At 38.5% G+C, this 24,572-nt stretch overlaps 1 protein-coding gene and 1 pseudogene across 2 annotated transcripts in view; one reads left to right on the top strand and one right to left on the bottom strand.

Moving 5' to 3' along the window:
- RSBN1L (round spermatid basic protein 1 like) overlaps positions 1–23,067 on the bottom strand; it is a 66,155-nt gene extending 43,088 nt beyond the window's left edge. For both annotated transcript variants that reach the window (XM_027573650.2, XM_027573652.2), the window contains exon 1: positions 22,446–23,067. In XM_027573650.2, the coding sequence (XP_027429451.1) occupies positions 22,446–23,022 (577 nt within the window). In that variant the 5' untranslated portion in view covers positions 23,023–23,067. The remainder of the gene's footprint in view (positions 1–22,445) is intronic.
- LOC113912069 lies at positions 81–178 on the top strand (annotated as a pseudogene).
- Positions 23,068–24,572: the final 1,505 nt, after the last annotated feature.

Raw genomic sequence — 24,572 nt, 5'->3', positions numbered from 1 at the left:
AAGAGATTACTAAGAGTTATATATATAAATTTATAAAGGCAAAGTTAATTAAAAAAAGAAATACAGGGCTTACTTCAGCAGCATATGTACGAAAATTGGAATTGAAACCATACAGAGAAGATTAGCATGGCCCTTGAGTAAGAAAGGTATGCAAATTCATGAAGCCTTCCATATTTACGGGACAGATGGTGGCTGTACTTGTGGTGAGCATAGCATATGTATAAACTGTCAAATCACTATTTGGTATACCTGAAGCCGATGTGCCATTGTGTGTCAACCATAGTCAAATAAATAAATAAGAAATACAGTTTGTGTGAATGAGGCTAATGTGGCATTGTGTGTCAACTATACATACATATATAACACAGACAAACACAGTTTGTGTACATGTGTGTATAAATTTCACTCTATGTAATGGATAGAGCTCCAAGACACACTGTTAAGTAAAATGAGCAAGTTATAGAAAAATATATATAGCATATTTAGGTTTTCAAAAATAGGCTACATATCTTCTTCTGTGTGTACATATATTTATGTATATATGTACATGCATAGGAAAAACTCTGGAAGGAAGAACACAAAACACCTAACAGGGTTTACTACTACTGTAGAAGGAATAAAAGGAACTCTTGATTTTTATTTCCTTTACTTCTAAATTAATTTATATTTATTATTATTATTAATTATAATTTCTACAACAGAAAGGGACTCATATTTATTACTTATATAATTGTTAGCCTACATCTCTTTCCTGAAAGAAAAACTGATAATTATGTTCAGACAAGTACTTTTTTTAAAGATTTAGAATCACTTAAGATCTATCAGAAGAGATAAGAAAAAAGCACTTCAAAATAAAACAATGAATATATAACCTAATATACACACATACATGAAAATACTCTTCCTTTTTACAAAGTCCTCCCTTCATTACAATTGTTCAAGTGCATTTCTACCTCACTTTATATACGTTATGTCAAGATCATGCTATAGTTAACAAAAAGAAGAATGAAAGGAGAAAAAATGATACAGTTATACATGTATTCTGAATATGTATATATACATGCACTATTTGTTAGATTTAATAGATTTTAAAGAAAAGACAGAAATCCCATACTATACCATGACTCATTAAACCAAAGATTTTTGTTTAAAAAAGGATCTTTATATAGGTTCATTTAAAAAAAAATTTTTTTTAAACATTTTATTTATTTGACAAAGAGAGCACAGAGGGAGAGAGAGGGAGAAGCAGGTTCCCTGCTGAGCAAGGAGCCCGATGTGGGACTTGATCCCAGGACCCTGGGATCATGACCTGGGCCGAAGGCAGCCACTTAACCGACTGAGCCACCCAGGCGTCCCTAAAAAAATTTTTTTTAAGAAGTGCCACAGGGGCCTGGCTGGCTCAGTCAGTAGAGCAACTCTTGATTTCAGGGTCATGAGTTCAAGCCCCACGTTGGGCGTAGAGCTTACATAAAAAAATAAAAATAAAAAAATAAAGAAGTGTCATAAAAATCCACACTTACTTCTTAAGAAGTGTTGGTAGAATTTCCTGCTAAAGCTTTCAGCCACAATATATTCTTGTAGAACAAACCTCAAATAGGCTTCATGCTATCACAGTTTTGCCTGCTTTGGGTATGTGCCATGATTCACACTGTAATAACACAGTCTATGAAATCAGTTAGTCTGAACAACAACACTGATCTTCCTGATCACCCTCCCCAGATAGAAGCATAGCTAGAAATAGATCTGAAAACAAGCAGGAAACAGGAGAAAATTAGAAATAATACAGAACTGAAGTGGGGAGGAAGAAGGAAAGTAACATTACAAAAATGGAAAGGAAAAGATTAAAGATACAGTAAAAAGGAATGATGCCGTCTCAGTCTTTTTTTTAAAGATTTTATTTTTCTTGTACAGAAATATTTATTGAAAATATTCAATTATCTCATCAACAAATCACTGAACCATTCTATATATGACATAGAAGTAGTGTTTGGAACACTTGTTTTTAAAGAGACTTGCTTTGGGTGCCTGGGTGGCTCAGTTGGTTGAGCAACTGCCTTCGGCTCAGGTCATGACCCTGGAGTCCTGGGATCGAGTCCCACATCGGGCTCCCTGCTCTGTGGGGAGTCTGCTTCTCCCTCTGACCCTCCCCCCACTCATGCTCTCTCTCTCTCTCATTCTCTCTCTCAAATAAATAAATAAAATCTTAAAAAAAAATAAAGAGACTTGCTTTAAGGCTAGTTTGTCAACACTCATTTATTTTTTTTCCATTTTTTTAACTCAATTAACCAACATATAATGTTATTACTGGTTTCAGAAGTAGAGTTCAGCAATTCATCAGTCTTATTATAATACCCAGTGCTCATTACATCACATGCCCTCCTTAATGTCCATCACCCAATCACCCCATTCCCCTATCCACCTCCCCTCCAGCAACCCTCAGTTTGTTCCCTATGACTGAGTCTCATGGTTTGTCTCCCTCTCTGGTTTCATCTTGTTTTATTTTTTCCTCTCTTCCCCTATGATACTTTGTTTTGTTTCTTAAACTCCACATGAGTGATATCATATGATAATTGTCTTTCTCTAATTGACATATTTCACTTATCAGCCTTTTTTTATTGGTCCTCACTGCAAGAGACATTACTAGTCTCTTACTCAAAACTTCTCCCTAAGGTCAGTGGAACTGCACTATCCGAACTACTCCATAACTCATTATCCTATCATCAAAACCTGCACATTCTCTAATGATTTTATCTTAGGTGTACTTTCTTCTTTCTCTATACTTGTCTAAAAATGCATTCCTAGGATTTAAACTGTAACCATTAGGCAAATGAATCCCCAAAGTAATATCTCAACCCAACCTCTTGGCCAAGCTTCACCACGTCATCTCCATAAGAGACATTTAACATCCTGGGGCACCTGGCTGGCTCAGTCAGCAGAGACTGCAACTCTTGATCTTGAGGTTTTGAGTTCAAGCCCCATACTGGGTATAGAGATTACTTAAAAAAACAAAAAAATTTTAAAAAGAAAAGAAATATTTGGGGCGCCTGGTTGGCTCAGTTGTTGGGCGTCTGCCTTCGGCTCGGGTCGTGGTCCCATGGTCCTGGGCTCCAGCCCTGCATCAGGTTCCCTGCTCAGCAGGAGGCCTGCTTCTCCCTCTCCCACTCCCCCTGCTTGTGTTCCCTCTCTCACTCTCTCTCTCTGTCAAATACATAAATAAAATCTAAAAAGAAAAAAAGAAAAGAACTATTTAACACCAAAATTATCATCTTTCTTATATAAATAAGGTTCAAGCTCTCCTTTTAATTCCCTGTTTAGGTTAATGGCACAACAGCCCCTGACATCCAAATTCAAAATTCTTAAAACCTTTACACTTCCCTCTTTAGTTTTTCCCCTAACATTAAATCACTTGCTTAGTTCAGTCTACTGAAATACGTCCATCTTCCTTTCCCTTTCCACAGCTATCACCATAACTGATTATCTTTTGAAAGAAGTGATCTTCCTACTTAGTTTCTCTCCTCTCCACCAATCCACTCAGCAGTGACAAAAAAATATTCCTTGAAAACATAGTTTATCATGTCACTCTCTACTTTAAACAAATGAACAAATTCACCCTATGTATGAAAAGAAACTTCCCACAGTATGCCATTCAAGAATCTGTATAGTGAAGACTCATACTTTAATCATTTCTTCTACTATTCAACCATATGTATATGTACACAAGAATCCAGATTGTTTGATTTATTACTACTTGAGTCTTACTCCATTTATTTAGAATGCCTTTGCCCATCCCAACTCTTGCCGACCAAAATCCTACACATCCTGCAAGATCCAGCTGAAATTCAGCTTTTCATTAAGGATTCCTTGATCCCTACAACTAGAAATGACCCCACTGCCTCCTCCTCCCTCTCTTATGATTTGAATTCTGCTTCTTTGTGTACCTGTTCTACCTGCCCTGCTGGAATATAAACTCTTCTGCAGTTTTTGGGGGGTTTTTTTGGTTGTTGTTTTTTTTTTTTAATTTTATTTTATGTTATGTTAATCACCATACATTACATCATTAGTTTTTGATGTAGCGTTCCATGATTCATTGTTTGCGTATAACACCCAGTGCTCCATGCAGTATGTGCCCTCTTTAATACCCATCACCAGGCTAACCCATCCCCTCACCCCCCACTCCTCTCTAGAACCCTAGTTTGTTTCTCAGAGTCTATAGTCTTTCATGGTTCGTCTCCCCCTCCAATTTCCCCCACTTCATTTTTCCCTTCCTACTATCTTCTTCTTTTTTTTAACATATAATGTATTATTTGTTTCACAGGTTCAGGTCTGTGATTCATCAGTCTTACACAATTCACAGCGCTCACCATAGCACATACCCTCCCCAATGTCCATCACCCAGCCACCCCATCCCTCCCACCCCCCACCACTCCAGCAACCCTCAGTTTGTTTCCTGAGATTAAGAATTCTTCTGCAGTTTTTATATCTAACACATCTTTGTCTTGTATAGAATCTAGAATAGTGTTTTGCACATAAGATGCTCAAGATGAATGAAGTTTCCAGAGGGCAAAAGAAGAAAAGAGTTAATGTAAATAAAAGCAAAGTACTGATAATCATCTGAAGGGTCAGCAGTCTCAGAAGATAAAAAAAAAAAGCAACATTCAGAAAAAGAAACAAGATGCGTAATAATACAAAGTGTCTCTTACATTGCAGCTAATAATCTTTCCAATTAAATTATAAATTCCTGAAGTCAAGAAATATAAGCAGCTTTCCTCTCTGCATTCCCCTACACAGTTCCAAGCACATAGCAGGCAGTAAATGTTTGTTGAATCATATAAGAAAGAAGCAGAGGACAAATTAGAGAAATTGTGACGTAATTTAAGAAAGTAAATGCTTTTATAAGACTCCAGAAATAAACAAAAAAATAGCAGAGGTATGACAACAATCAATAAGATAGTGTTGAAGTGGGGCAGTTGCCAGAAAAGTTTCCACAAAATCAGTTTTTTCACAGAAACAAATTAAAGATTTCACCTACTCTCCTCATTTTTTTATAGAGAAGAAAGGTCAAGGCCCAGAGCATTTAAGATTTTCTCAGGGACAGAGACTAAGTGGCAGAAGTAGGAAAAGTCCTAACCAAGTCCCCAAATTTCCAATTAAAAGCTCTTATACCACACTTTAGGGAAAAAAAAAAAAAAAATATATATATATATATATATATATATGAGAATTCTTTGGACCACAAATGTTTCATTGTATTTAGCTAGTAACAGATAGTTCCTAACTTATAACTGGCACATACAAGGAGCACTGCTTCTAGCTCTTCTGCACCAAATCTTCTCCAGTAGATAGTTATATAATAGGGGAAGGAATGACATAGAAATGGGTTCCAGAAAGTTGGAAGGCAAAGAGGAAAAACCCCTTCTTCTAATTAAGGGATGGCTGAGATCTGACAGGCATGAGGCAGATGTTTAAAATACCTGACTCCTCCTCTAGGGTTGTCTGCTCATCCATACTGAGGGCAACTGTTAAAGGGTGAAAGGTCCTTATGGACTTAACTGTAAAAATCGCTGTGTTAAGAACCCTAAGATATGAAAGACCTGTGCAGTTCCAGTAACTTAGAACATAAGGACCTGTGAACTGCTGAACTGAGGGAGTGCTATGGAGCTTCTGGTGCTTGTACTTGTAAAATCAGGGGCTTATGCTAACTGATCTCTGATGAACCTTTCTTTGCTAGTAGTTTATGATTCTACATTTCTGCTTTGTTTAAGAAGGGGAAAAATTTAGTATAATGACTCATAAAGCAAAAACGTCCTATGTTTTGTACAGTAATGCAAAAAATGTTTCTGCCTGAACATATTATGAGGAAGTTCAAATTATAGGCAGGTTGCTCTAACATATTGAGACCAAAAAAAACAAAGAAGAGAATGTTGAAAATGATGTAGTTTAAGACGGCTGCGTATTAAGAAATTCTAAACATACTATAATACGTTGGAAATAACTCAGGCTTTGTAATTAGACATACTTAATTTCCAGCTGCTCCTGCCACCAACCGACATAAAACAAATTACTTAACTATGCTGTGCCTCAGCATTCTCATCTGTCAGAGATGGTAGCACTTATCTTTTAGATTTTTATGAGGATTAAAGGCAACATATGCATTATTTCCATCCAACACTATGCCCAGTATATATCACAGGCACTTAACAAAGGTAGCTAGCATTTTATTAAATATAAATAGCAGAATTGTATTAAGAAAGCATCTAGTAACACACATAGAGTGACAAAACAGTATAGTAATAGTCATCACAAAAACACAGAATCACTAAAAGGAAAACAAAAAATAAATATATATACACCTACATGAAAGCCAAGCCAGGCGTAACACGCAATAGTGTGTTACTGGGCTCCCTCTCCTACCATAATCAAAAATTTCAGGTCAGGCTTACTTCACTGACCTACCACGAAAGATCTGCCTCCAAAACAGAGGTACAATTAGTTTTTCTCCTTTCAAAATACTGTAAAAGCAAGATATAAAAGTACTGAGGCACTCTACTTGGTATCCAGATCACAGACGTAAATCACTCTAGTCACTGAACTTTATACTATAGCTGTCATATAAAATGTGATTCACACACAAACTGGGGCATTCTAGGCCTCTAAAGTCAACATTATACAATTACATTATTTAATTACAATTATACTCTATAATGCAAACAGTAAGTCAGTTTGTAGTTAATGATAACAGCATATATGGGAACAACTGCTCTTATTATATACCCTTTATGTTTTTCATGCAACCAATTAAAGTTCTAAATTTTAAAAAAGTTATGTATTTAGTTAATATCATTAAATAATGCTACTATAGGTGCTTTATCTATTTTCAATTTAGAATGTACTCTAAGTGAAATTTCACAAAATATACCTATTATGTAATGCATTACAAATTTTTATTTTATTTATTTTAATATATTAAAATCTGTAATACATTACAAATATTAATGCCCTAATATATGTACAGGGAGGAAATGATTCAGACTTCTAAAGCTAGGTTGTAAGAAGCCTTGCTGTTTCCACTCAGGTCTCTTGGAGTCCTGAGCTGCCATGTAAGAAATCCAACTATCCTGATGAGAGCATGTGGAAAGGCCCGAAGATGACACAGAGAGAGAGGGGCTCAGCTTAGCATCTAGTTATCAGAGGGATGAGAAAACATCCAAGCGAGTAAAGCCATCTTGGGACCTACGAAACAAGACCAGCCACAACTGACCACCCCTGAGCAACCCCAGTCAACCCCACATGAAGTAAAATCACCTAGTCAATTCTGCTGGAATTTCTGACCCATAAAATCACCAAATATAATAAAATGGTTCTATTTTATGCCACCAAGTTTTAAGTTTGTTACACAGCAAAAGATAATATATCCTTCATAAAGTCTTAGAGTCAGTGAAGAAGTTGTTTGGGATAAGTTACGTATGTACAAAACTGCACTGACTTCAGGTCAATGTTAAAACAGAAATTTGTCTTATAAAACACACTGATATTTAAAAATCAAAAGTGAAGGACTAGAGGGGTGTCTGGGTGGCTCAGTGGGTTAAGCATCTGCCTTCGGCTCAGGTCATGAGGCCAGGGTCCTGGGATCGAGCCCCGCATCGGGCTCCCTGCTCAGCGGGAGCCTACTTTTTTCTCTCTCCCACTCCCCCTGCTTGTGCTCTCTCTGTCAAATAAATAAATACAATCTTTAAAAAAAAAAAAAGTGAAGGGCTAGAATAAAGATGCTTAGCAATATATAATGTCAGATCTATAATCAAACATCTCGGAATTATTTTCTTCCTTAAGCTTCTATGGCATTGCATCGTTGTTTTCCTATCTAGTTCCATGAATGTTACACTTCAAATAATGCTCTCTACCTAGAATTCCTTCATTTCTTTTTTTTTTTTTAAATTTTACTTCTTTACTTGACACACACACACACATATACACACACACACAAAGTATGCACAAGCAGGGGGAGCGGCAGAGGGCGAAGCAGGCTCCCCACTGAGCAAGGAGCCCGATGACCTAAGCCAAAGGCAGACACTTAACTGACTGAGCCACCCAGGCATCCCAATTCTTTCATTTCTTTACTGATATCCTACCACACTGTCCTTCAAAGGTTCTCTCAAATATCCCCTCCTCCCTCCTACATCCCTTCTCCCTTTCTTAATATCTGCCTACACCCATTTCCACTAGTACCAACACTACTTTCCATCTGTCTTGTGGTATTTAACTTATAGCATTAAATATTATAATTACTTTTTCTGGTATACTGCTAGATTGCTTAAGGTGCTTGAAGGCAGAAGCTTTATGTTGATTTTGTCATTTTTACTAAAACCTACCAGGACACCTAAGCACTAAAAGTGTTTGTCAAGTTGAATAGTTATACTCTGCTAACAGAGATCTCAGATTTCAAAGACAAACACAATGTTTGAAGTACCACAAAGAAATCATTTCCTGAATATTACAAAGTACCTTATTGTGATTCAATCTGTTCCTTAGGGCCCCTGGTTGGCTCAGTCAGTACAGCATGTGACCCTCAATCTCAGGGTCATTAGTTCAAGCCCCACATTGGGCACAGAGCCTACTTAAAACAAAAACAAAACAAAAACCTGTTCCTGATTATGAAGAACTGATAACCTTTCAATACTATATACTTACATACCCAATTATCAAGTATATGTAGAAACAACAAAAGCTTTCTTATACACCAGTAACAATCTGGAAAAAATTCCCCAAAATGAACAAAATATCAGAAGAAAACTCATAATCTGTATTAAGTATCAACAGATTTTATGGAGATATAAAAGAATATGAGTAGGTAAAGACATACATGTAGCTTGTAAGTATAAAGAAAATTCTGTAATTACAATCTGCCCCTACTTTAATCAATAAATTTAATGAAAACCCCTAGGTGATTGGGGTTGGGGGGGAGAGAGTGGACTTCACAAAATAATTTCCAACTTAATCAATAAGGAAAAATTAAGGGAACTTTGATCCAAACCTCAAATACAAAAATTTTCAAAATGCACTACAGTCCTGAAGGTAAAACCTAAAACTATGACGTATCAAAAAGAAAATATAGGAGAAAACCTGTGTGACCCTGGGTTAGGCAAAGCTCTCTTGGTTAAGACACAAAAACCACGAACCATAAAAGAAAGAAATTATGAAGTAGACTTCACCAAAATTAAATTTTTCTGCTCTGAAAAAGTGTGAAGGACAATATTAAGGGAATGCAAAGCCACAGAATGGGAGAATACATTTGTGAAATACATATCTGATAAAGAACTTGTACACAGAATATGTAAAGAATGATTACAATTTGAAAATAAAAATAACATATAATCTGAACAGACACTTCACCAAGGAAGAGACAGGGATGGAAAATAAGGACATAAAATGATGCTGAACATCAGAAGTCGTTAGGGAACTGCAAATTAAAACCATAATGAAATACTACTACATATCCACTAGGATGACTAAGATTTAATAGACTATAACAATATCAAGGGCTGGTGGGAATGAAGAAAGTACAGCCACTTTAGAAAAGTATGGAAGTTTCTTATGAAGTTAAGCATAAATTTAACCATACAACCCAGTGATTCCACTTCTAGATATTTGCTCAAGAGAATGAAAGCATATGTCCACCACAAGATTTGTCTATGAATGACTGTAGCGGGCTTATTCATCACCATCAAAAACAAGAAACAATCCAAATGTCCACCAACTGGAAAATGAAAAAACAAACTGTGGTATCTCTATGCAATGAACTACTACTCGGAAATAAAAGGAATAAATTGATTAATGCGCAACACTGATGAATCTCAAAAGCAACACGCTAAGTGAAAGAAGCCAAACATAAAAAAGACAGTGTAAGATTCAACTTATATAACATTCTGGAAAAGGCAAAACTATTGGGACAAAAGACAAATCACCCCCGGGACTGGAGGTATGAGCAATGAGTGGCAAAAGGGAACATTTTGAGGTGATAGAAAATACCATGACTGTGTTGGTGGCTGCAATGTACACTTACTAAAACTCATAGACCTATATACCTTAAAGGGGTAAATTTTATCTTTATGTAAATTATGCCTCAATAAGCCTGATATTTTAAAAAGCCAAGAAAATTCTGAAAAAGAGTATGGAAGCAGGGGGTCCTTGCCCTATAGATATTAAAATCTACTCTAAAGATACAGTAAAGATGAGAGTGTTACTTGAGCAGAAATGAACTGATAAATGTAAAGAATTGGGAATCTAAAAATAGACCCAAGGGGGCACCGGGCACTCAATCTGTAGAGCATGCAACTCTTGATCTTGGGGTTGTGATTTCCAGCCCCACAGTGGGTGCAGAGATTACTTAGAAATAAAAAAAAAAAATCTATAAATAAACAAATAAAATCTTTTTGAAAGATTTAGAAAAATAAAAATAGATCCAAGCACACATGATTTTAGTACAGGACAAAAACTGGCATTCCACATCTGAGTGCAAAGAACGACCTATTCAATATAAATGGTGTTAAAATGGTATTAAAAACTATCTGATTGCTGGAACAAAATTAATCTTAATTCCTATCTAATTTTATGTCTAAATAAATTACAAATAGGATTTCCATTTATAATGCCCTTATGGGTTTTGTAAATACATGCAGATTAAAAACAAAATTTCCGGGGCACCTGGGTGGGTCAGTCGTTAAGTGTCTGCCTTCGGCTCAGGTCATGATCCCAGGGTCCTGGGATGGAGCCCTGAATCGGGCTCTCTGCTCAGCGGGAAGCCCGCTTCTCCCTCTCCCACTCCCCTGCTTGTGTTCTTTCTCTTGCTGTCTCTCTGTCAAATAAATAATAAAATCTTTAAAAAAAATAAAAAAATTTCCTCTTTGAATAATGTAGTGATAAGCTTTATTTTTTTGAGATTAGAGTGTACAAAATGGCAATTCGGATAACTCAAATGAGTCAAACATAATACAATTAGTATTATCAACACAGTGACTTTCCTTTCTAGTTCTCATGCCATTAATACTGGCCTCTTGTGCTCACTTGACAATTTAACCACTGTTTGTGAGCTGCTGATCAACTTCTCATCCCATTATCACTTTTCTGCTGTTCTTACTTTGAAATACCTGCCAAAAATTTTCCTGAAAAACAACCAGATATCTCTTCTCAGCAGGCAGAAAGGGAAGAAATGCAGTACAACTCGTTCACTTCCCAAATAGTTATTGCCTACCCAGAGGTACCCTGACCTGAAACAAGATAACCACAGCCCCCAGATTTCACAGGCTGTGTGTCTAGTGAAGAAGACAACTAAATAAGTGATTAAAATGAAGTGAAGAAAGTCAGGAAGGAAGAAGTGCAAGGTGACACGGGAAGAGAAAACAAGGGGACCTAACCTAGTCTAGGGAATAATAAAGGCCTCCCTTTCAAGTGGAGTCCTAAAAGATGAGTAGACATTAGCTAGGTGTAGTAGAACTGTGGAACGAGGGATAACGCGTAGACAAAGTTCTAGGCAACAAGAAGCACTGAGGAGAAGTTAAAGCGTTAAACAAGAGCCTTTTAGGAATTTGAACATCATCTCATAAACAGAAAAGTGACATAACCAAATGTGTTCAGATCTCTAGCTATCACTTAGGCTGTAGGACGAAAAATGAATTGAAAGATCACAGATTTGAAGTAGGGAGCCCAATAAGGAGGCAGTTATACAATAATCTAGGCTAGAGATAATGGTAACGAACTAAGACTAGTAGAAAGGACAGTGAAAGGAGATAGATATAAAAGATGGTGATTAGAACTAACAAGATTTGGCTACAGGATGGATGAAGGTAAAGTGTAGAATCCAGTTTTCAAGCTTGAGCCACTAGATACAAATGACATTGAGATAAGGAACACACACAGCAGGACAAATTTGAGTAAGGAAAGCTGAGTTTTGAACATAATAATTTTACAGTTCTGTGGAACATCTAATAGTGACTATGTCAAAGATGGATCTAAAACTCCAAACTAAGCTAAGATTTGGGGAGTGCTAACAATAGACACTAGAAAACCAACAGGGTGATTAGCAAAGCCAGAGAGCAGAGTACTGTAAAAGGGTCCCAAACTAAACTAAATGCTGAAATAGCAGCAGCAGAGATAAGGCCAATGATGAGGGAGGCCAGGAGAGGGAGGACAAATGAAAGGTAAATTGTTAGACCAGAGTAAAGGTTAAGGAATCATGCCTAATCTTGATTTTTTTGAGACCCTTTTAAAGGCTGTTAACAGCTGGCTACCTAAAAACTAAGAGAGGATCTGAGATTATTTCCTCCTCACACAAAAAGCAATCACTGTTGTCTGCCACCATGAGACTTTTACAAGGGTCCCCTCCACGTATGCAGTACTGACGCACACGCACACTAACAGAATCTCCTATACATAGAACATTTTAAAACTTTATATATTGACTCACCACTAATTTGAGCTGCATCTGATAAGAGAACTCTAATATAAGGCACTTGCCTGTATCTCAAACTCATATCCATCTTTTCCAACTAGTTCTGCAGGCCCACCAACATTTTTTCAATGATACTCTTACTCCCTCCAACTTAAACCATAAAATTAAATATATAAACCCTCCTCTCTTGCTACATATTTGATAATCATGAAACCAGATCACACATTCCCTCTCAAAATCTTTTCCTTTTCATCTCCAGGAGTACCTCATTTTACCACTAAAATCACTCCATTTTACTACTACAGTAGTCTCCAATATCCCTGTCTCTATTTTTTCTCTCAGCCAATTCATCCTATACAATGCTAACAAATTAGTATTCCTTAAATACCAATTTGAATAAATTATCACTCTATTAAAACAAACAAACTGTGCCTTGCTGTTGCCCACAGTACGAAGTCTTAACTCCCTAGCCTGGCAAATAGAAAACATATTGTGGCAAACTTTCAACTGGCATGAGGTGCTATTTCCCAACTTTGTACAAAATCACCAATCCCAGCTGAATGGTTCTATTCATAGACCACTGAACATGGCATGCACACTCCGGTCTCCATGGTCTTGCTCACACCATTTCCCCTAACAAGCCTGTCTCCATCATCTCCACTTTCCTAAGTCCCACTTTTCCTTCAAAGTCTGGTTCATTTATTTGGCAAACTAGCTCACAATGTAAGGTACAATTCTGGATGAAGGAGATTTAAAAACATTAACACAATTTGCACAATAGTTTAGAGCTAGAGCTCTTAAGTCAAACTACATAATGATCTAAAATTTAGATTGAATACTTATTTAATATCCTTGGGCAAGTTACTTAAATTTTCTGAGCTTTCATTCAGCACTTATAAAAGGCTAATATCTAACTGAACTTTAAAGAAGTTGTGAAAATTAAATAAAAATACATATAAAGTGGCAAGTACAGTTCTATGTGTTAATTATTGTTATTGTTGTTGTTATTATTGTTTCTGTCCTCAAGAAGCTTATATTCTAGTTCAAGTTGCACCCAAGTACTCACTGCATCAGCTTTTGGTCCAACTCAAGAAAGCCTGACAGAATTTACTAATCGTGATATTTTCATCATCCTCAAAGGAGAAAAGTGAAAAATGGTGACTATATACTCCCTTAAGATATAAAGTTCATCAGTAATTCAGCCAGAAAATGAATGCCCTAGGACACTGGCTTTCCAGAATATTGTTCCACATGTCAAACCACTGAAAGTGGTTCTGAATAAATAATATCTAAAGGAAATGTAAACCCTTTCTATAAAAAAACTAACAAGAGTAGCCACTTAAGTTTGTAGTGCAGAGGCGCCTGGGTGGCTCAGTTGGTTAAGCGACTGCCTTCGGCTCAGGTCATGATCCTGGAGTCCCGGGATCGAGTCCCGCATCGGGCTCCCTGCTCAGCGGGGAGTCTGCTTCTCCCTCTGACCCTCTTCCCTCTCGTGCTCTCTACCTCTCATTCTCTCTCTCAAATAAATAAATAAAATCTTAAAAAAAAAGTTTGTAGTGCAAAGAGAACAGATAAAATTAATTTCTTAATAAAAAGTATTTTTTTCTTCAAATCAATTACTGAGTACAAGGCAAAGATCATAAAATGATGACTAAAATGATGCCTGCTCTGAAGGAATTGATATAATCTATTTAAATGGGAATTCATATAGGTATAGTTAGTTTATATTAGTCAACAGAGGACATTATGTAATAGAAATTATAATTTTGAAATATATATAGTATTTAACACACTATACTAATTCATATTTACTACATTAAAAAAACTGGTAGGACTTCTTATTTTTGGCCCATGTTACCAATATTATAACAGGTCATCAATTGTAACTGACTACGCTCAATCTTTAACGAAAAGCATTCTGCAAGTAGCTTTCCAAAATTCAAACTGTGATGAATTCAGAATTCAAGAAAAGTATTTACCATAAGACTCTAGTCTTATTACTTATTTACTTTGGTACCCAAAATCAAAATACACTGCCAAATTTTAATCTAAATACAAGAGTAGCAAATTATTTTGAATTCCCCATTCCCAAATCGAATTCCTTTTTTATTTAGAAATAGTTTGGCATCATTCTTTAAGCCCCAACAGAATGGGTGACACAGGCAAAAATCATTAATTGATACTGAAGCCATTAGGTAAAAAATTGCTGGGAAATTGGATATTACAAATCACCGACACAGATTACAAACTAAATGCAAATAGAAAAATGAACTAGTATACTGGGGATAATGGTCACCTCAACCAATTTACTAATGGCACAATCTTAATATTATACGCCTCCTGATGGGATGTAATATGAAGCACACCTATGAAATATTCTTACCAAAACTATTTAATCTGGATTAATCAGCCTTGATCTTGATACCTAACCTACAGTTTGTAATAAATACAAAGAATCAAGCTAAATACCACAACATGGATGTAGAGATTACTTAAAAATAAAATCTTTAGGGGCGCCTGGGTGGCTCAGTCTTTAAGCGGCTGCCTCAGGCTCAGGTCATGATCTCAGGGTCCGGGGATCCAGCCCCATTGTTGGGCTTCCTGCTCAGCAAGGAGTCTGCTTCTCTCTCTCCCTCTCCCCGTCTGCCCTTCCCCCTGCTCGTGCTCGCTCTCTCAGGCTCTCTTTCTCTCAGATAAATAAAATCTTTAAAAGAAATAAAATAAAAAATAAAATCGGGGCGCTTGGGTGGCTCAGTCGTTAAGCGTCTGCCTTCGGCTCAGGTCACGGTCCCAGGGTCCTGGGATCGAGCCCCACGTCGGGCTCCCTGCTCAGCGGGAAGCCTGCTTCTCCCTCTCCCACTCCCCCTTCTTGTGCTCTCTCTCTCTCTCTCTCGCTGTGTGTGTCTCTCTCTGTCAAAATAAATAAAATCTTTAAAATAAATAAGTAAGTAAAATCTTTAAAAATATATATCACGATAAATGTTTAGAAATCATGAATATAAAAGAATCTACAAGGTAACAGGTATATTAAACTAATATCTTCAAAAAGTCAATGTCATATGAAGAAAAAAGTAAGTGGAACAGTTCCAGATTAAAACAGACAAGGACGCCTGGGTGGCTCAGTTGGTTAAGCGACTGCCTCTGGCTCAGGTCATAATCTCAGGGTCTTGGGACTGAGTCCTGCATCAGGCTCCCTGCTCAGCGGGAAGCCTGCTTCTCCCTTCTCCCTATCCCACTACCCCAGCTTGTGTTCCCTCTCTCGCTGTCTCTCCCTGTCAAATAAATAAATCTTTAAAAAAAATAAAATAAGACATAAAAAGAAAAAAAGAAAATATCACTCAAGAAATGGCATTATAAAAATAAATAAATAAACATGCAGTGTTTGGGATACAATGGGGAAATTGGGGGTTACTGGAAGACTAAATAGGCATTGGCTATATGATTATTTTCTTAAATGTTTGATTTTTTTTAAGATTTTATTTATTTATTTGGCAGAGAGAGACACAGTGAGAGCAGGAACACAAGCAGGGGTAGTGGGAGAGGGAGAAGCAGGCTCCCACTGAGCAGGGAGCCCGATATGGGGCTCGATCCCAGGACCCTGGGATCATGACCTGAGACGAAGGCAGACACTTAACGACTGAGCCACCCAGGCGCCCCTTCTTAAATATTTTAAAGTTACTGTAATTATCTACTTTTAGAAGATGAAGGCCGAAATACTTAAGAATGAAGTATCATGATTTTACAGTTTACTTTCAAATGATTTACTTTCAAGTGATTCATTGCATATATAAGATAAAATATTAACAGCTGTTGAATCTAGGAGGAAAATCTACATAAGACCATTGTATTAGTCTTTCAGCTTTTCTGTGTGCTTAAAATTTTTTATAATAAAAAGTTAGGAAAAAAGAAATAACTTGGAAAAAGTTTTAAAGTTCATCTTCACTTTCTCCTTCCTGTTTATCACAGTCTAAAGGGAAAAAATTAAGTTAACTGTGGCGTTGTGTAGTTAGGCTCACACTCTTGCAGAGATGGGGTTGATCCAAATTCTTTACACATTAGCTATGCAACTCTGAGCGAGCTAAGAAAAACTCAGAGTTTTAATCTAAAAATACTGAGATAATACCATGGCATATGACAAGCACTCAACAAATGCCTTTTCTTTCTCCCACCAAATCCCCAAATTTTATTTCCTAAGCTATCATGGCTGACCGCACACTGACTTCACAAGTATCGGCTCCAAATAAATGTTACTGGGAGTTTTTTGTCTCCTTACTTAGATTTACTTTTCTGATACTAAATAGTTAACCCAACCCTTGGGCACAGTTCATGGGAATGTAAAATGGTGCAACTGCTATGGAAAACAGTATGGCAGTTCCTTAAATTAAGATTACCATATGATCCAGCAGTTCTACTTCAGGGCATATATCCAAAAGAACTGAAAGCAGGGACTCAAACAGCTATCTGTTCATCCATGTTCATAGCAGCATTATTCATAATAGCCAAAAGGGATGAATGTACAAACAAAATGTGGTATATACATATAATGGAATATTATTCAGCCTTAAAAAGGAAATTCTGACACATGCTGCAACACACACACACACACACATATATATATATAGAGAGAGAGAGAGGTAGAGAGAGTGAGTATGTGTAAGTGTGTGTATGGGAGGGGTGGGGGTTGATTCTGACCTCTTGCATCTTTTACCATCTCTAATTTCTAAGCCATTCTCGGGGTACTGCAAAGTAAATAGGATTGTTTGGCACTATCTCTGTGGGGACTTACACTAACCTTCTATTATGCTCGCTCACCCCCTCCCCCATTCACCGCCCCCCCCACAAGAATGAGGTATGATCTCCAGCAAAACTGAATCAGAATGGCTCCAAACTCAGGCGCATCCCACACAGAAAAAGGGAGAAGTGAAATGCTGGTGTGAAAGCAGGGAGACTAAGTGAAAATTTAGAAACTGAATGGTGAAACTTACAGCCTTCTTCCTCCACCAAGCACTACAGCCCTGCCATCTAAACTCATTACGTCTGCCAATCCCCTCCTCTCCATTATTCCAGTTACACAGACAGACAGAAAAATGAAGGACCTTTATCTGAAGAAATTGAAAACCCTCTTACCCACTACCCAGAGAAAAGAAGTAAAGATAAGTACCGGCTGGCTCAGTCGGTACAACATGCGATTCTTGATCTCGGGGTTGTAAGTTCGAGCCCCACGTCGGGTACAGAGATTACTTAAAAATAAAACTTAAAAAAAAAAAGGGTGCCTGGATGGCTCAGATGGTTAAGCATCTGCCTTCGGCTCAGGTCATGATCCCAGGGTCCTGGGATCGAGTCCCGCATCGGGCTCCCTGCTCCTTGGGAGCCTGCTTCTCCCTCTGCCTCTCTCTCTGTCTCTCATGAATAAATAAAATCTTTAAAAAAAATTTTAAAAAAAATGGTAAAACATGGGAGTTTACTAGTCACTAAGCCATGCTCATGCATGCCCAGTGAGCTTTCAATCAGTTTTGAACATTCCTTGAATATGAAGGAACTGCTAAGGATCACACAAATCTGAAGAAAGCCTCCAACAAGACCAAAATCAATGACAAAAAAAAAGTTTTAGAAGAACCAAAAACAATGCAAGAAACAAAGAAACTATAATTAATATCCTTAAAGAGGTAACAGAAGATGCTGCACCCATGAAAAAAGAACAAGATGCTACAATACAGGAACTAAGAACAAGAGCTCATAAAATAATTGTTTTAAAAGAGAGTTAAAATTTAAAAATTCAATAAAAGGGTTGAAATTTCCCAGATTGTGGAAAAAAGACAATTTTTTTGGAGATCAAATTTCTCAACACCAACACTGGAAGCCAGGCAATATGGGAACACCTCCAAACTTTTGAGGGAAAATGATTTCCAATATAGAAATCTCTCAACAGCCAAACAGTCTAGCATGAGGGTAAAAATAAATTAAAAAAAAAAAATTTCCAATGCACACTTTCACAGTAATAGTAGAGGAAACCAAAATGAAGGAATAAACCAAAGGAAGGCATAGGGTCCAGAAAACAGGGACTCAGCGAAAGTGAAAGAAATTCTCAGAATGTCAGCTAAGGGAAGTCCCAGATGACAGCTTTGCAGCAGGCCTAAAGAGAAAACAATCCAGACTAAAGCAGGAAGAAAGACAGCTACAGAAGAGATGACTACAGGAACAAATAGAACTGATAAGTTTATCTGACAGATTTGATCATGTGGAAAATTGTACCGAGAAGCATTTTATGGAGCTGCTGGAGGGTACAGAAAGACTTTGCCAGACCAAACTAAGCACATGAAAAAACTAGGCATGAAAAACAAAAGGTTACAGAAGAAAATGAAATCATAGTAAACTATTTCAGCAGTGACAAATACTTGGTCATAATGATGAAACCTCTGAATATGAATTTAACCGAAAATTGTGGAATTAACATTAGAAAGATAGGGAAGAGTCTAGTTTGTGGAAAAATCCTCCAACATCTATCCCTTTAAATCACTGACATTTACATACCTTAAATTATTCACTTCTAACAGACTCTAACTATAGAGAACAAACCAATGGCACCTAGCGGGTGGGGGAATGGGTTAAATAGGTGATGGGGATTAAGGAATGCACTTGTGATGAGCACCTGGTGATGTATGGAATTGTTGTATCACTGTATTGTACACCTGAAATGAATATAACACCGTATGCTAACTGGAATTAAAACAGAAACAAAAATAATTATTATTCAATTCTAAAAAAAAAGCCTCTATTTTCATTATTAAATTCTGTAACTATACTTTCAAGGCAAACATTCTGTGAAATGCTCTGGTTTTATCTTGGGATACTTAACAGGATCATTCTAAGGAAAAAAATAAGTTAATAAATGCAAAGCAAAAACACTAACAAAAATGAGAAGAGCTATACAAGTTTTATTAGTTACTGCCGTCGTTAAGGCACTCTGTTATCCAATCATTTGTTTGTTCTGTTTGCTATAACATAATTCTAAATGTTGGATACATTCAGTACACGTCTACTCTTACCTTCCACATTTACCAATTCAAAAATTTATTCAATCTTACAGGAAAATGGGCTGTGAACTCTTTAGTAGATTACCTCTCTAACCACTAAATCTGGTTATTTTCTAGTTTTAAAAATCTAAAACGTTTTGCACATTTTCTTTTTATAAGAAATAAATTTAACTTTTACACTATGAGTCAGGCTATCATGGAAGTCAGCTACCGCACTATGACTAGATGACCTCACAGGTTTTTGGTGTGTAAGGCACCAACCCTTACGCTAAATGGACTTAGACTGCTACGCTTTTGTGATTCTGTTGTTTTATCACTCTTAACTTTCAAATCTGTCAATGATCCTTACTCTATCTGGACTGATCCACTTTTTAATTGTTATAAGGTTAAAAAACAAATCATCATGTTTCTGACTCAAATAACATTTACTAAATGGCTTGCCAAGCCTTTTCATACACAGTTTCATTTAATACAAGTAATTCCTGTTAGGACAGTAGCCAATGTAAAAATTTAGCAGTTCTCACTAAAGACTTAAAAAAAAAACAAAACCTACTACCATACAGGAACTCAACTGGTTAATGGAGTTGGGAGCTAGATTTTTTGGATGTATGTTTGCCTTTTGAGGGAAGGATCTATTTTCTTTGCTTAGGTGTCTTTATAGCTCACTTCCTGTTCTGATTCAGCTTGTTCAATCAGCCAACTATGGGATAAATGGGGTCACTGAACTATCCTCTGTGCTATCCATGAACTATCCAACTTAGAGCAAAATTAGAAAGAGTTATATATTTAAAAAAACAGACATATCCACTAAGATTTTTTTTTTCTTTAAGATAAGGCTAAGCCCAAGGTCGGGCTCGAACTCACTGACCTGCGATCAAGAGATGCATGCTACAGTGACTGAGGCAGCCAGATGCCCCAACCACTCACTAAGGCTCTTACATAAAGCCCAGAGAAATAGACTGTATTACAAGTTAGAATTTTCATATTTATAATTATGTTTATATTGAATGTATACAATTTTCTACTTTAATAACACTGTTGCTGAGGAATTTTCTTAATTGATTAAAACAGAACTTCAATTTAGTTAAAACTGAACTTTAGAAGGGTAATACTTCTTAAAATTTTCACCATTAATCATTAAGACACTGAAAAAAATCCTCGTTGATTTTTAGATTTTCTTCAGTAAAATAGCAGCATTTCTCTCAAAAAAATGAAAATCTTACAATGGTGTTCATATTTAGTCACTCCGAAGAAAAAAACCCTACAGAGGTCATGGAAAAACATGCTCCCCACATCCTAATGTAGAAGCTACCATTCCTCATATTAAGGCTTCATAAGATAATCTGTAGCCTTCGAAAGAAGGATTCTAAAGGTAATTTAAAAAACTGGAGAAATTTCTCTTTAACAGCCATTTCACAGTAAGAGCCATTTTTATGCTCCATATTTTAAGTTAGACTTGGGAAAGAATGCTTATTTATTTTCAGCCATTCCAATACCCTGACAATGTTATACCCCACATTCACTTCCTCAAAGAACTTAGAATACACTCTTTACACATCACAAATAAGACTAATACCAAGCTGCAAATGCACAGACTTTCAAGCACTTTTTACTTTTAAAGGTAAGCATTAAAACAAAATAGCTTTAAAATACTAACCACCTAAAATTCCAGACTAAAGGTCGTATAAGTTCCATCCTCAAAACCATTTTCCTAGAAGCAACACTCTCCAAAACCGAGAGAACTTTACCTTGTGCCAGAGTACCTGATGGCTATGCTTAGTTGTCCAAGCTTTTCTACAGGCAAAACAGCAGGGAAGAAGTAACCCTGCTACTACATACTCCTGTGCAGCATTTTAAAAAACTGTGAAAACAGCCATTCTAATTCAAACATATAGAGAATTATTCATGATTTAAGCTACAATTAGACCAGCAATACTAAAACTGCTTGACATGTCATTTTTCCTAAAAAACAAAAATACCTTCACAATACATTCTCAATGTACATTTATAATAAAGGTCACTATGTGCTTTAGGCTTTTGATCACATAAATATCTAATTTTCAACCACTCTCCATGTTGTACCACCATCAATTGTATATCAATAAATAAGCAGGTCCATCTATTTCAAATAAATACTTTCTGAAAATTATACGGCTAGCCTACCTTTTAAAAGAAAATTGCCTTAGGCCTGTCTGAAAAGGACCCTTATGAATTTGTCATTTTCTGATGCTAAAACATTTGGCAGTCACTTGATCCGGCAAAAAAACGTCAACGCTCCTGATTTTATCATTTGCTGCAGGAAAAAAGAATATGGCTGAAAATTCTTTCTGAAGGGTGGTGGTATTCCAAATAGGACCACTCGAAACACTTGAGAATACTGAGCTGTGCGGAGGGTGCAGGGAGGATACCTTATGAAACAGCACACTTCGGGCCCTGCACACTACCTCATTTCCCTAATAGGGATGAAAAGCTCAGGCCTCTGGTGGCTTCCAGCTGACGCCAATGCTCTCCACACCCCTTTTTTTGACAGGATTTTCTGGCGTTGGAGTCTGTGTCACAAATAACGAATTCTGTGATCACGTCTAAACGGTCTTAATAATGAATCAAGCACCTTTTACAAGACCAAACCCTTCGCGATCCCATTCCCTCCCATCTCCCTCCGCAGCCCAGCACACCTAGGCGGGTACTCTACACCGAATTCTACAAATCTTGCAGTACATTAACTGGGAGATAGAAACAATATAAAAAATAAGAGTTTCGGCCATTCCCCTCGCTGCAACCGAAATTACAGGCTCCATTTCCTGTCCCCAAGGGGACTGCAAAGTCGCCTGCTGAGAACGGGACGCCTCCCGCCCCCTCCAGGCTGGCGCCCGCGGCCCCCGCGCTCCCCCTGCCCGGGCCCCGCGGGCGCGAAGAGGTGGCGGGGACCCGGGGCGCCCTCCCCTCCCCCTCCCAGCGTCGGCACCCACCTCGCGGCAGCGGCTTCACCTCCCCGTTTTCCTCCCGGGCGGCCCCGCCGGCCTCGCCTGCCCCGCCGAGGCCGTGCCTCCTCCTTTCCTTCTCTCGCTTCTCCTTAGGTCGGCGAGGCTTGGCGTTGGCCGAGGAGGCGGCGGCGGGCAGCAAGAGATGGTGAGGCTGAGCGTGCAGCAGCGTAGGAGGGACCAGCAGTTTGCGCGGCACCGGCTGAGACGAGGAAGCGGAGGCTGAGGAAGGGACCGCGGAGCCAGCGGAAAAAGAGAAACTGCTCCGAGCAGAGGACGGGGACGGGGCAGCAGACAGACCGGGAAAGCTCCAAGACGCGGGGCTGCCATAGCTCTGAGGCGAAGGTGCCGCCAGCGGCTGCAGCTGCCTGCTGTTCCCGCCGCTGCCCCCCTCTCCGTTCAGTCTCCGCGGCGCCTTCTTCTCCTCAGTCCGGACCTTCTTGGCCGACAGAGGACCCGGTGGGTCCCGGAAGGGGGGCTGCAATTTGCCAAACGGTTCTTTCTCCGAGACGGCGGCGGCGGCGGCGGCAGCGCCGCTGTGCACTGGGCTCGGCGGTTCCGCCATTTTGCGCTCCTGTTGTATTTACTCTCCTCCGCTCCCGGGCGCGGGGCAGGGGCGGGCCCTCAGCGAGGGGCGGGGGAGGGGCGGAGGAGGAGTGGCGCGGCCGGGCCCTCGGCAGAGCCCTCCATTGGACGAGCCATGCTGAAGGATCCCTCTGGGAACCAACCAAAGGCGTCAATCTGGAGCCGAAGAGGCGGTATCGCCAAGCGGACCAGTTTTGGAGGTCAAAGCTCCGCGGGGCGCTGCTAGTGGTGGAGCGAACTGTGAGGGGAGGGTCTTCCACTTGTCGCCAGCGTGAACCCTGGTGCCCGGTGAGTGTCCGGAATGAATCCCCAACTCCGGACCCTCAACTCTGCCCCCGCCCAGGCGCGCTCGTCTCGGCTTCAACTCTGTCATGTGTCACTTTCTCTTCCCTTTATCCCCTGGGGTCCTTTTGGTCCCTCCCCGTCTCTTCGCGCTCAGAAAGCCGAATTTCGCTGATGCTTAGCTCAGAGAAGAAAATTTTGTGCGGAATTCAGTCCTTCCTTCTGTTAGGCAGCAGTCGTTGGATGGGAGGGACTAAAACTCACTTGGTGTCCTGACAAGATTTGTTACTGTTGCTAAGATCGTCAACTCTTAATGCTTTAAGGGAGGTAACTTCGTGCAAAGCCAGAACTTTCGGATTACTTCCGAGCTTGAAGGTAAGACTCCCTGGATAATTTTTCTTTTCAACTTTAGTGATACACTCTTAAAGATCTTAATTTTATTGCAACTATTTATAACTGAGGCTTGCTAAGAAAAATCCATTAGCTATATTTATTGATGTTTGAAAAGCAAGGATTTTTTTAGGTGTAAAATAGCGGTTAGCACCCTGAGTGTTCAGTGCTTTATGAATGTGTATTTTGATTTCTAGCTTAAAAGATAAGGAATTAGGGGAGATGGGTTACAGTAACACGACTGCAACCAAAGCGAGGAGCAAGATTTTAATTCAACTCAGTTCTCACATAAGATTAACAAGTCAAAGGAATAGATGTAAAAATAAAAGTAGTCAAAACAGGAAATGAGCAGTCCGAGAATATTCTAAGTCCTAAAAGGAGCCCTATGTTACCTGTAACTTTTTAGAAAACAGAAGTAACTTTCCAGGGGCTCCTGGGTGGCTCAGTCATTAAGCGACTGCCTTTGGCTCAGGTCATGATCCCATGATCCCATGGTTCCGGGATCGAGCCCCACGTCAGGCTCCCTGCTCAGCGGGGAGCCTGCTTCTCCTCTCCCTCTGCCTGCGCAGCTCTGCCTACTTGTGCGCTCTCCCTCTCTCTGTGTGTCAAATAAATAAATAAAATCTTAAAAAAAAAAAAAAGTAACTTTCCAGCATTACCGGTTCTTGTGACCTCACGAAGTTGGAATTTTTTATTTTGTTTTCCCTTTTTTGTTTAGAATACTTGGGAGTCAAAATTTAATAATGGACCTTTTTTTAGGTGCCTCAAATTTTTAAAGTAATGAAAGTATTTACTTCCTTTAATACCTTAAACGATGAAAGAAAGTGAAAACTTTGTGGTTGGAATTGACTGTCAGCA

Source organism: Zalophus californianus, chromosome 12 (genome assembly GCF_009762305.2).
Source record: "Zalophus californianus isolate mZalCal1 chromosome 12, mZalCal1.pri.v2, whole genome shotgun sequence".
NCBI classification, from domain to species: Eukaryota; Metazoa; Chordata; class Mammalia; order Carnivora; family Otariidae; genus Zalophus; species Zalophus californianus.
The sequence above is the reverse complement of the archived record's forward strand: the minus strand, read 5'-3'. Positions and strand labels throughout refer to the sequence as shown.